This window comes from Salminus brasiliensis, chromosome 22 (assembly GCF_030463535.1).
Source record: "Salminus brasiliensis chromosome 22, fSalBra1.hap2, whole genome shotgun sequence".
Lineage (NCBI taxonomy): Eukaryota > Metazoa > Chordata > Actinopteri > Characiformes > Bryconidae > Salminus > Salminus brasiliensis.
The window spans coordinates 7,374,086-7,387,951 of NC_132899.1; the positions used below are offsets into that span (position 1 = coordinate 7,374,086).

Below are 13,866 nucleotides of genomic sequence, written 5' to 3' on the forward strand. Positions count from 1 at the left end.
CAACACCTAGGTCCTAAACGTGCAAACCTCAGAATGATCTGACTCAACATCCCACACATCACAACACCTACACACAAACCACACCTGTTACACATCTGACATCAGCTAGTGAAACCGTTAGTGTAGGCACCTTGATACAAACATAATGCACACGTTATGAGGAGCGTGAGAGGGAGAGAGAAAAAAGGAACAGGAGAAAGAAATTGAGAGCAGCTGCTGTGATAAGTGTCTGCGTGTTGAGTGTGTCGAGCGAAACAAAGGGCTTGGGCGCGTGCTGTAGATCAAACCATGCCTAACCATGCTTCCATCCGGATAGGCACATCCGCTAGGCCTTTATTAAAAGCAGCCAGTGCAGCAGTCCAACACACACGCCTGGTTCACATTCACAGCTAAATACTCCATAAATTAAAGGGAGATAGCACCAGGACCGGGGTGGGGGGGGGGCTTTACTGCTGTACTGCAGGAGATTCCACTTTAATGTGATTACTGCAGTTATGACTGTTTTATGTGGTGTTGGGAGCTTTTCAGTGTGTGTTCCAAGGCAAAGGAGACCAGAAAAAGTGGTGGTGCACTCCTCTACTGTGCAGCATTGCTTGAAAAAAATGAAATAATAATAATAATAATAATAATAATAAATATTGGCATGGAAAGCCAACCATATTACAATAATCAACATCATAATCAACCCAGGAGCATTTTGAAAAAAAAAAAGTGGACTGATTAAGTGAAAATGTAATTTTTAAGTGACTGATTAAGTGAAAATAAAATTTGGCCACATACACCAAAGGCTTATTAGAAAAATTATGGGGTTCTAACCATCATGCATTTGGGGTAGATAAAGAATGGATTTAAATATGCAAATATGACTGATCAGTTGAGAAAAGCTGAGAAGAGGTAAAACTGTCTACAACAAGACAGCAATCCAAAACACTCCAAATCCACCTCTATCTTCTGGAAAAAAAAATGCTGAAGATTTTGGAATTGCCCTCATTGCATCACAAACACCCTTGCGCATAAAAGGTGGTTCCAAGAAAGCAGCAGACCTGGTACGTTTTTGCATGGAAGAGTGGGTGAAAGACTGGCCCAGTTTGACGAAGGGGGCATTACTACATTCTGACCTAGTAGGGTGTCCAAACTTTTTCACAGTGACTTGGGTGAGCACTTAGGTGATCAAGCTAAATAGGAATCTCATGAACTTCGGTTAAGACTACCTTTAAAAACACGCAAATCCCACAGCAAATTTAATAAACCATGGAACACTACCAGAACGTACTGGAACCAATCAGGGCCCAACTGCATTCGACTCCAGCACGAGAATGCTTTGTCTTCAGATGCCGTCGAGGTGCTCATGATGTCGGAATTCAAGACTAGTCTGTTCCCAACACACGGAGCCAGTTACCCCTTCAGCCACAACAATCATAAAGAAGTTACGTGGTAATTGAATTTGTGCTCTACGCTGGTATTCCTTTGTACCACACTAAATATCATCAACTGCCCTCAATCACTGTCTTGGTACAGCTTCAACAACTTCGTAAGTCTATAAATCACACGGCACAAATGTCTTCAATATGCTGTGAAATATTGAGGCTGTAAAGCTCCTGATTCATCATGATGCTACTTATATAAACAACTGGCAGCGGTATTTTCTCTCCCACTGGGAGACGAAGAATATTCGGTTACTTCTCAGACTACATTCACGAAAGGATTATACCACTTTACAGCTAAATCTTTAGACCACGAGCATCAAACGGCAGTAAAACACGAACCTACAGACCAGTTAGCCTTGCCCTCTTTTACTTACTGGGTCATGTACAAGACTTGTTCAGCTAAACTGGTGAAAACCTGCCTTCTGGACCTTCAATAATAATAATAATAATAATAACCCAAAACTGAGCAGAAATAATAACACAGGCTGTCATTTCAAAGACACTGCGTGCAAGTTGAAGTTGCTGGAAAGAGCTTGAATTTGCATCTCACTAAACTTTTTACTTGGGTCTCCTAACTTTCCTACACTGGCAGGGGTTCGAAAACTAGGGAAGGAAAGGCTACAAAACACGTCAAGGCGCTCCCATCTCACAACGTCTGAAAAGTCATTAGCTAAGAGTACTTAAATGAGAACTAAGGAACCCAAAGCAAGATCTAACCGTGGCTACCAACCCTGGTCCTGGAGAACCCCTGCCATGCTCATTTTAGTGTTACCCTGCTCTCAACTCACCTGATCCAGCTATTAAGCTCATTGACGAGCCCTTCCTGAGCCAAATCTCGTGTGTTTAGGCAGGAAACGACTAAAAAATATGCAGGACCCGGGTATCTCCAGGACTAAGGTTGGGATCCACTGATCTGGAAGACCAAGAATAGCCAAGTCAAGTGGGTTTTATTGTCATTTCAACTACATACAGAGTACACAGTGAAACGAAACAACGTTCCTCCAGGACCATGGTGCAACAGACACTATGCTGGTCAGAAAATTCAAGCAAAAACAGCAGGAATGAGGAAGAGCACACCTCCACTATTGCAGTTTATCTTCCAGAATCATCATCATCTACACTGAAGTGTCATTCGGAGAAAAACCTCACCTGTGAGAAAAATCCCAACCGCTGCAGGAAATATAAAAGACACTAAGATCTAACACTCAATCCGTGGCCTAAATAGAACAAAGCTTCTTATCCAACCTCAAACACTGCTCTAGATAAGAGCCTGGGCTTGCGGACTGCTGGAACGTGAGGTAACGCGAGTAGGACAGTCACCCAGCATATCTGAGCAGACATCAAAGGCAAGTTCAGCTCCAAAGGAGACGAAGCCGGGGTCTGTCATGCTGAAGGCTGACTTCAAGTGTTTGGATTTGGGAGTAAATGGCTTGCTCTGTGTCTACAGCTAATGGATGTAATGATATGTTTGAAAGGTGACGCTCGTGTTTGCACTGTTGCGTGTGCCTTTGTTTGTTTATGGGCGTTAGCTGTTCTTCTACCTAAGGTCATTACACATACACACCCACACACCAACAACTCATCCTGACTGACGAGGCAAAGAGTCAAAAACAAGCCGAGAGAAAACAGCTAAACTGCAGAACTTCTCGTATTCTGAGAGTTCCTAATCTTACAGCTAAGCCAACGCCTCGCTGAGCTGCGGATTTAACTTCATCTTAACCACAATTAAGTATCTCGGAAGAGATATCTCCTAATGCCAGAGGTGTCCAAGCTTAACCTGACAAACTTGGAGATTTAACAGAAGGCGGTTATCAGCTCACCTCTTTATCTTTGCTCTCAGATATGCTTTTTTTCTTTGAAAAATGAAAAAAAAGAGGGATTGGAGGAGGTCTAGGGGAGGCCAGAGTGACGGCACCATAGAGACTGCAGGAGTTCTCAACGGGTTAGGATCACACCGTCGAGCTGAATCCAAACTATAACATTACACCTCAATAAAGACGGGGTATCAGTGTTGATAAGAATGGGCTGAAATCAGTAGAGAATCTAAAAGTACAGACTCCTTAGCTCTGCAATCCTACTGTGGAGCAGTAGAGTATGAGTAGTTTGACTGTATTGACTATTTAGACGCTTAAGTTCATTTATTTCTTTAATTATTTTTTTTAAATACTGTAGAATTTTTACCTTAAACCAACAGCTTCCAAAATCATATTAATCCTCCACTGAAATTCACTAGGAAGAATAGTGCCGACAGGCCAGAAACAGCTCTCCAACACCTAAAAACTGTGAAACGCTGCATAACCGTCATGTTTGTGTAACATCCTGTAATTACACTACCACCTCAGTCCACATACTTTTGACTTTCAGTGACTGTTCTGTGTATCGCAGCTTGCAAACTGCATGTGTAAAGCGCGTCCTTGAGCAATATGTGAATTACACCTTCTGTCCGCAGGGGGAGCCCAAGAGCCAATACTCAATACTCGAGGTTTCAATATTGGTAGCGACTTTACGCAAAAGGGCATCACACAATGCCTAGTACTCAACACTAGAGGTGTAAGAGCACAGCCTGTACAGAAGTCAATCACAATGCAGCATATCGTACGCAGTTGGCTCGTATACCACAAGTGTGCTACTTTGCGACTACTGTAATAGCTTTAGGCTTGCGGGTGGAGCAGTACTTCAAGACGGAAGGAGTTACAGCATTTGTATCCATACCAAACCATGACAGTGTGCATTTCCCGTGCATGCAGTCCAACCCATAGAACACACAGCACGTGGTGAGCTACAGACGAAGCAGCAGCCGAAGGCTGATTAACGCAATGCTGAGGCGCGAGTTCCACCCAGAAACATTAATCTACTGACTAAAGCAAAGATTTTGCACGGTATTGTAGGATGTGTGGTATTTAAGAGGCGTCGCTACTTTTGTCTTGTCTATCCCCGCCCCCCCTTCTCCCTCTCGCTGCCATGTATAGAGAACAACTCATTTCAGTTCAGTCTATTTTTATTTATTTATTTATTTATGTTTTGTATAGCTCTCACAGTGAAACAAAACTGTTCAGCACCATTCTATAGGGGTGGGCAATATATCAAAATTGTGATCATTGTGTTACCATGATACAAGCGAAAATATCATGGATATAGTGCTATTACGTTAATTACAGAAATAAAAAAAATAAAAAAAGGAGAAAACAGGAGAGAGACCATCAATCACTATGTATTTTGTTTGCATGTCAAAACCCTGATGAAAAATATTGTCTTATCGTCGTAATATTTTTACCATATTGCCCAGCCCTAATTTTGACCCCACCCCTCCATCTTATTTCAACTAATGAAATCTCGGCAAACTGGACACGGCCGGTGCAACAGATAGTTGTAGGGTACATGTGGTGTGTGTGGGTGGGTGTGTGTATATATATATATATATATATATATATATATATATATATATATATATTACACACAAATATAAATGTGTGTGTGTATTTACACTATATATATATATATATATATATATATTATTTTTATTTATTTTTTTCCACACACACACACACACACACACACACACATCTTTTATAATGCTAGTTAAAATGCATCATTCTGAGAAACGCTAACATTGCCAGAGTGTTGTGACATGACTCTTCCTGGGCACTAAAACATCCTGGTGTTGGGGAGTGTGTTGGGTGTGTGTGTGTGTGTGTGTGTGTACTGAAGAAGCACACAACGGTGGGATTAGCTAGCTGTTTGGTTGGGACTGTTTGGATTTATTTGCCTTTCAGAGTCAGTCTTTACCTTCCCATCTTGACTGATCTGCTCTTTGTTGTTGCAAACTGAGTAAAGAGTGGTGGTCAGGGGGGCTTTCTCTATCAGAATCTACTAACAAACCAGATTACAAGTAAAAGCTGTCCGTCACAAGTGTGTGCGCACGAGTGTGTGTGTTTATGTGGCTGTGTCCCGGCTTTTACGCAAGCAGTGATAATGTCAAGACTTGATTAGCCAGTGTACACACACACAACTTCTGGGTTGGACTTCATGTAAACAGAGGAATTCCACTGGTACTATCAGCAGGCCAGAGAGTGTGGCTCCAGCAGCACACCTCAACCTGTTCTCCTGTATCAGGTTCCACAGGACAGGTGCGTGAGCGGTGAGCAGCAAGGAGCAGATAGGAAAGACTGGACAAAACCATACCCAGACATTAAACTGCCTGACGTCTTTAGTGTAAAGAGAGAAGCTATACGGCAGCAAATGGAGCTTAACAGTGTGCTCAGGCTCATGTTTTATTCAGGACTGACTTATTACGGCGAGACCTCTGACAGAAAGAGAGACACTGTTAGCATATGAAGGTTAAAAGGGAGGTACAGATAAAAAGCAAGTGAGGGAATGAGGTGCAGACAAAGAGCACGAGAGAAAACATAAGATCAACTTTAGTATCTTAGTCTGAAGCACAAATATATATTCTGACAAGAAAAATTAAATCGTGTAAATATTGAATTTATCTAAACTAAACACTCTACTGATGTTAATTTTTATAATTATAAATATTTTGTGCTGTTTAAATTTACAGATACTGCTTAACTATTTTTTTACTTAAATGTAAAGAAAATTAAAAGATGCCCATATTTATACATCATAATGCATTTTATATTATATAATAAGATTATTTTAAGAAGCTTTTCCATTTTAAGAATAGGTATTTGAAGACTTCACAAGCCACATTTCCTGCCTAAGAAATTCACAAAATAGATTAATTTAAAACAAGTAAAAATCTGAAGTTTGTGTTCATGATCATATAATCTGTAAACCTATTTAAAAGATTTGCCATTTTAGGACGTCAATGTTTAATTATTTCCGGTGAATATTTACCCTTCATATTTTACATTGTATTGGTTTCTGTTAATATTTAAAACTTAAAAAGGAGCCCTGGACCAAATCTGAAATCAAGGTTTATACGGCTGCATAATAGATGTAGATATTATGCACTGCAATTATTGTTATACAGTCTACAGCCACGAAAAAATTAAATACTACCAAGATTTATTTTTTTCTTTGCAGTATTTATTTACTCCATATATTTACACCATAAACAGCAGCCTTTCAATCTTGGACTACCTCAACATAAGAAAAAAGGCAGAAATCAATTAATGTGACTTTGCTAAAATCCACAGGTTTTACACTGTACTTATTCACGTACAAATTCAGACAACCTAAACAGTCTCCGGTCATAAAAAACATGTACTGATAGTGTAGGTTTAGTAAATATTACCTTATTTGTCCACGGACGAGAGGCCTGTTCTTCGTGCGGCTCATGTTGGAATCAAAGGGAACCTCAAAGTACTGTGGAGAACAGAGAGGGGGAAAAAAAAAAAAAAAAATCAATTGGTGCTTGAAATGATCAAGTCAGGAAAACATGAGAACATCAAACACATCATATTATACAGAATTAGACCCTGCACCTAAACAAGAGGCGTCCTCATTTTGTCCTCCAGTCATCATCTCAGTAAGAATTCCCCTGTCCAGCCTTAATTCAAAAGGACTTGACAAAGTTAAGTTAAGTTAAAAACTAGGGTTAGGGGCTTAGTGTGGGGGGTGTCCTTGAAGACGGATTTTCCCAGAAGAGTTTTCAAGAAGTCATGCCGGTAAAAGCTGCGTCATTTCTTAGACCGGATCGCCAAATAGCCCAAGCACATCTGTTTTCACCAGTCATTCAATACGAGGACGCTATTAAATATGAATTTGACTATGACTATGAATCAGAATCTATTACAAGGCTCTGCCAATTGTCTAAAAGTGGATCAAGCACTCTGGCCACCTCTGTTAGAAGAGCCGGAGAGCTTTGACTAAATCTCCAGAGCTCTGCCTCGCAACACTTTTCCAGAAGCATGGTATAGTAGTGCCTATTGTCACCTGACTGTATATGTGTGCGTATGAATCCGTGAGCGAGAGAAGGTCCTTAAACCCCCCCCCGGCACACTTTTTTCCCCGTTTAATGGCCTTCTCCTGGGGAGTCTGCTTAAAAGCTACTCCTGGGAACCCACAATGTGTGGCTAAAACGCAAACACATGGGGTTCTTAAAGCCAGGAACCGGTTAATCTCTGTGCGTGTGTGCGCACAAGTCCGCACCTAATGAAGAAAACAGATAGCCTGCTCTTTAGACCAGTGAATCCCGGGATCCATTACTCTTGAAATATGGCCGGCATAAAATAACTAATAAACAGATAATCCACTTTTCTTTCGCCCGCCTTAATTTACTGTCTGCTTGACATCGGAACGGGCTCCATACCTAAAATACATTCATGGTCAGGAACAGGTTTCACACAGAGGACACATGTATTCGGTTAGAGTGGGCTCTTGGAGAGTGGGCATTACTATTCTAGTATTACCACACAAAAGAGAAGGAGTACATGTGATCTATGGAGAGCGTCTGCTTGGCTGTCTACGAATCCTTGCGGGATTAAGTGAACCCTTTCGTACAAGGAATGGCTGCATTTGATCAGGTGTCATGTGGGCCTAGTCCCTTCATTTCAGGTCCTTCGCTTCAGCCCGTTCGTTTCAATAGAGTTTGCGTGACGAACAGCTCAGCCTAACGGCTTCACAAAGAGACGTACAGACCCAAGAGCATCAACAAGTCAACAAAACTGCTTGAAGAAGTAAAAATGAACTGTGACAAACATGTCTAAACGGGCGTCACTGGAGATTGATGGCTTTTCATTTTCTTGCGGCGGTTTTGGCAACGCCGTCCACGGCAGACCGATGACATACGAGATGACTGACTATGGACTATGATGGAGAAGTTAAACCTCAACATGTGCTGCGTAAAACTTAAGCAGAAGCTCTGCGAAGTCTCACTTTTATTCTCTTCCGTCAGGGTTAGAGCACCAGCGGGGCTTAGGCCGGGTAGGGCGCAGCTGCGGCCTCCGCCGGGGGACCGTAACTTGAAGGCCGAGGTGTTAATTCTATTTCCTGGGTCAGGAAGCGCGTCAAAAGGTCTGCGAAAGAAGCAGCGCAAGGGTTCTGGCTCAGGCCTCGTCCGAGAGAGTGCAAGCCAAGCGCTAACAATGTCTGCTCAGAGAGAGAGAGAAAGCTCTAGGCTTGAATGCAGATGTGACCATGGCGGTTTTGGAAAGAGCGCTTGGCTGAAACGGCATGTAAGCATGTGTATGACCAGCCTGTGAGAGACCTGAGCAAAGCAATAAATCTGCATGGACTGGCCAAGCAAACGAGAATGACCAGTTTCCCAGAAGCTTCAGCGTTAAGATTATATTGACAACTAGAGGGTTTGAAGAGACTTGCATTTGAAACAAAAAATTGGACAAAAGTATTGGGACATGCTTATATACAGTTTATTACAGAATCAAGGTTATTAATACAGCCTGTTAATATCCTGTTTTTGTTGGAGTAACAGTCTCTACTGTCCAAGTAAGCTTTCTAGTAGATTTGATTGATGCAAGTGCAAGAGCATTAGTGAAGCCAGGATGCTAGATGATCACCACCTTACCCGATCACAAACATACTGGATGGAGCACCATTTTTCCAGAGAACACGGTTCCACAGCTGAATGCTGGGGGGCTTTGTACTACTCTAGCCAACACCTGGCATTAAGCATGCTGCCAATAAATTCTGCTAAATTTCCTTTGGGATCAATAAATTATCTATCTAGATCCATCCATCAATAGGTTCATGTTTATCTGCTCCTCAACAGTATCTTCTACTCTATTGGCAGTACCTCTCTACAGGGACTAGACAAGCATTTGAATATCAGAGTTAATAGGTGAAAAAAAGTAGCCAAGCGCATTCAGTAGAAGGGGTGTCCACAAACATTTGGACAGTGTACAAGTTGAGCTTCAGTGTTGTGGGCAGCTAGCTAGAAAGCAATGATGGCAGACAAGAATGAAGACCACATTAAAACTCTGGAAAACAGTGCATTTATGAAGTCCGTCACTCAAACCAAGAGGACAGTTGGCAGAGCTGAAGAAAAGCCTGGATTACATTCTGCAGTTGGTAGGAATCTTTTTTCGGTGCCCGTCAGAACCTCAGAACGGGCGTTGGACTTCTAGATTGTCCATTCCTATTCTTCTCTTCTCTTGCTCAAACTTTCAAGTTAGAATCATCTGGTTCAGATCATCACTCTCCCAGCCTTGCAAAATCTCTTCTCTCCATTTTACTCCCATCGACTCGAGCTAAAGGCCTTTAGTAAAGGACTTTGGTATAGTAATTATCGCACACTTCTCAGAGCATGCGACCGTGATCTTTTCTGAAGCTTGAGACTCAAAGAAGAGCAGGGAACAGTCTAATGTCTAATTTCCTGTGAGCTGGAAGGGAAATGTGCATCTGCATGCACAGCTTATCTGCTGGCTAGATTAAAAGACGACTGATCAGAGAGGTAGAAATCTGATAAGCATGGGAGTCTTGGCTGCGCTCTGCTTTCGTGTGCAACCACACTTGTGTGCACACACACAGGTACAGCAGCAAGAGGCTGAGCTTTAAAGTGAGACTATGTAGTGAAGGTATTGTCTGTACACAGAAGACTTACAAACACATGAATCTCTGGCAGATTCTGACCAATATCAAATGCACTCAAAAATAAAAGAGGCTACAAAAAAGTTCAGAGTGATGCCATAGATCAACTACTACTGATCTCTCAAAGCATCATCCAGATGATCCAAAGAACCATAACCTGATGTAGTGAAGGTTCTTTACACCTCTCGATTGGCACCAAAAGTGGTTACATTTACAGCTACTGCATTTAGCAGACGCTCTTATCCAGAAAAGTAAATAGTGCTTCACTATTTACCCAAGAAGAACCTCAGCTAGTTTGAATAGGCTAAAAACTGATACCTCTAGGCTTAGACTCTACTAAACAAAAGTCAATATGGAGACCATAGTCCTATACTCATCGTCCAAGTACTCTCAGAAGAGGAGGGTCTTCAGTCTGCGTTTGAAGACACTGCCGTTCGGACATCCAGTGGAAGTTAGATCCATAACTTCGGTGCAGGACAGAAAAAAAAAGCCTGGACACTTGTCTTCCGTGGATTTTAAGGGACCAGGTGGTTCAAGCAGAGCCATACTTGAAGCTCGAAGGGCTCTTGGTGCGGGTCGGCTTTTGACCATTGGTTCATCTATGGCATCTTTTAGCGAACCATCTGCAGCATCTTTAGCTTTTAAAGTGTGGCCAAAAACATTGGGAAACCCTATATTTACTGGTATTTCTAGCATGCCTTATTTTCACAGGCAAACCGCTCCAGACAAAACGCTTGCACTAGGACTGACTAAGAATTAAGCAGTTGTCTTATAGCAATACCGTATCCAAAAATTCTGAGCAGACACCCCATGTCCAAATGTTTGTGAACACCCCTTTAATGAATGCATAATTGTGCAAACACAGCTTGAATAGTCACTGTAGAGAAGGATTGTTAATAGAAAAGCTCTCTCTGGAGCAAACAAACATGAACCTATTGGAATTGGAAATCCTGACCTCACTAACACCAACTCTTGTTGCTGGATGAATCAATCAAGTCCTCACAGCAATGCTTCAAAATCTAAATCTTTTCTGGTAAGTAGATTGTTACTCCAACAAAGGTAGCATACATTCTTAATACACTTAATACACAAAACGATTGAGCAGTTGTCCCAATACTTTTGTCCATATGGTGTATGGTGGAGGGATTTGGATTTTTTGGTCCTTTTTTTCTGCAAGGTTGTCCATATTTTGTACATATGATTGTGTTTGCATGACTGACTTTATATTACCTTAAAATAAAAGCAAATATTGATTGTTTTTGTTTATTTTTTTGCTTCTTCAAAATCAACCCATCTCTGGTTCCTTTATATAGACGCTTAAGCAATGCAAAGTTCATAATTGACCCCACATCATCAAAACAATACTGTCACACAGTTCAGCAAATTAGCTCTGTACCGTGGCCAGAATCACTATTAAACAACCAAGGTTAAAATAGTCCCAGCCATCAGAAAGGTCCGGAGGGAGGATGCTGGATGTGGGACCCTTTACAGCAAATGTCCTTCCTGGTGCGCATTGTAGAATTCACCCTGAGGGAATATGTGTGTAAGCAAATGTAAATAGCGTCAATACCAACTGTGTACACAAGACCACCTGCATATATGAGGAAGATGTCAAGAGGGATCTGCACAGAACTGGAAGATCTAAACACCATCTGTGGAGACACCTCTCCAGTCATCTGAACCCCAACATGAAGCCAGCCAAGTGTCTAATCAACAGAAAATACAGATCAACAAGCTGGAGCTGTCTCTAATCAAACCCCAGGTGCAAGGAGTAGTTTCTGGAACTCTAGAGGCAACATCTCATCAGTTTCCGCCTGGGACACTTTCCTGATGCGATTCCCAGGTTCACAGCAAATGGCAAGTCTTACAAGTTCCTGCTCATCTGGACTCGAGAAATGTGGCAAAATTAAGACCAAGAGGCCCCCGAGAAGAAAGCATCCGGCAACACTGCCGACTTTACACCCTGTGCCCAATGCTGTGGTTTCTTACTGCAGGTCGGTCACCAAACAACAGTGCTCCGCACACTGTGTGGTGGGGAAGAGGAGAACAGTAGGAGCCTTGAGTGTTGGATCATTACAGAGTTACCCTCCTCAGAGGTGGTCTGATTTTTTTCTAGTGTGGCCACAGCTTCCGCTGACAAAGAGCTGAGGGTGGGGGTTGTGGCACAGATAGGCCCTTTTCTTACTTTTACTAGCCCACCATCAATGAGAAATGAAGGCAAATGCATATCATGAGTAATCAAAGTTGAACTCCTGGCTTTTCGTAAGCTCTTGGACCGGGCTACAGTGCTTCCACACCCGCCTTGTTTAGTCTGGACCAGAGTTTGGTCCGAACCAAAAGAGCAAAAATATACCTTGAACCAAGGTCCACAAGAGGTGGTCTTGGTCCAGATCAAACTAAAACCATGGTTCTGTTAGTTTTGCAGTGTGGAAAGGTTTATCCATTATTATATAATGGATGATTTGGACTTTTGGACCTGTTACAGGAAGTTTACGTTTATGGCTATCGTCACCCATTTAACAATACAGAAGAAAAGGAACTGAAGCAAAATGAGCGGAAGGACCTGAATCTAGTCTGGAGTACTGGGCTTGAAGTAGATGTTGCTGGAAGTAATGCTGTACTATAAACTAGTACAGTGGCAACCAAATTAATCTGATCCCTCAATTTTCTGGGGCGGCGGGCCTGCATTAACAGCAGTGTCAATGTGCCCCTTTTTTTAATTATTATTATTATTATTACAGAGTGTACAGCGACTAAACAGTTCTGAACTTTCCTACCTTCAGAGTTTGGTACCTGAAGGAGGTCTTGTTTGGGGGACACTGTACAGCAGTGTAATTATGAAAGCAGTTAATTCCTTGGAATGCGGAGACTCTTAACTGGCCCGTGCCCAATAATTAGCTTCCCGTGCCCAAATGAAGGAGTCAATAATTAGCTTCTGAGAGCTTGGCTAAAGGTTGCAAAGACAACCTGAACAAGGGTGATCCCTCAAGGAACTGCTGAGCTGCAACAGCAGTTCATTAAATGAACTCTTCCCCTCACGCTTCATGCTACAAAAACAAACCAACTTTATCACCACCCTCCAGTATCTTCACACAGACACACACACACCAAGCCAGAGGTTGTTTGACAGTCCCCTTCTCCCAGCACGGCTTCATGAACTCTTGATCGCTCGGTCTTTGCTCTTCCACCAGCCAAGGGAGTGCTCTGCTGTAAACAAGCTGGCAGAGGGTCAGCTGGCACCGTGACAAGCCTGATTAATGACTAGAGTGATGGGCTAAACAGCCAACATGCTAATAAGCCAATTACTGATGTCCTGTTACACGCTGATTCATTGCTAATCAATGCATGTAGTGGCTGGAGAAACAGCTTGCGTTGGCTTCAGAGAAAGGGAGATGTAATCTTGTGCTGATTAAGAGGGCCGGGGAAATTTTAAGCAAGAACGTAGAAAGTAAGGGAAGAGAAGACCCTCAAGAAGTCATCAGAATGTCCCAGAGCTCAACAGCACTAGTGGAAAAAACCCCATCCAACATCATCTGTGAAAGCTGTAGTAGAGTAGTCCGGCTCTACATCTTCATACTCCAGAGAAGACAAAGGCTCCACCAGCCGGGTTTACCCGACGAGGACGTACATTCCTTCGTGCATCTTGGTCTGGTTCCAGCTCCAACGCTCACAGATGTTTTCGCCACACTTGCTCCAGTTAAGACAACACGAGAAGCCATGCATGTCGCAATGGCGACGCAAGATGGATGATGGCAGTCTGCGCTGGTTGGAAGCTGGAGACAGGGGCTCAGCCGCAGCGGCGTGGGGTTCAGGAGGTTGGGATACTCGTGTGGGAGAGGGAAGCCAGTTCATCATCCCTAACCTGGATGTCAGCTCCGATCACTCTGCCTATTGCTTAGATGCAGCCGTGGCCTTCTTTTTCCACTTG

General features: G+C 42.6%; 1 protein-coding gene across 1 annotated transcript in view; it reads right to left on the reverse strand.

The window, feature by feature from the left end:
• Nucleotides 1–13,866, reverse strand: part of cox10 (cytochrome c oxidase assembly factor heme A:farnesyltransferase COX10) — a 63,202-nt gene that overhangs the window by 9,636 nt on the left and 39,700 nt on the right. Inside the window, exon 5 of the mRNA XM_072667273.1 lies at nt 6,685–6,755. Coding sequence (XP_072523374.1) covers nt 6,685–6,755 — 71 coding nt within the window. The remainder of the gene's footprint in view (nt 1–6,684; nt 6,756–13,866) is intronic.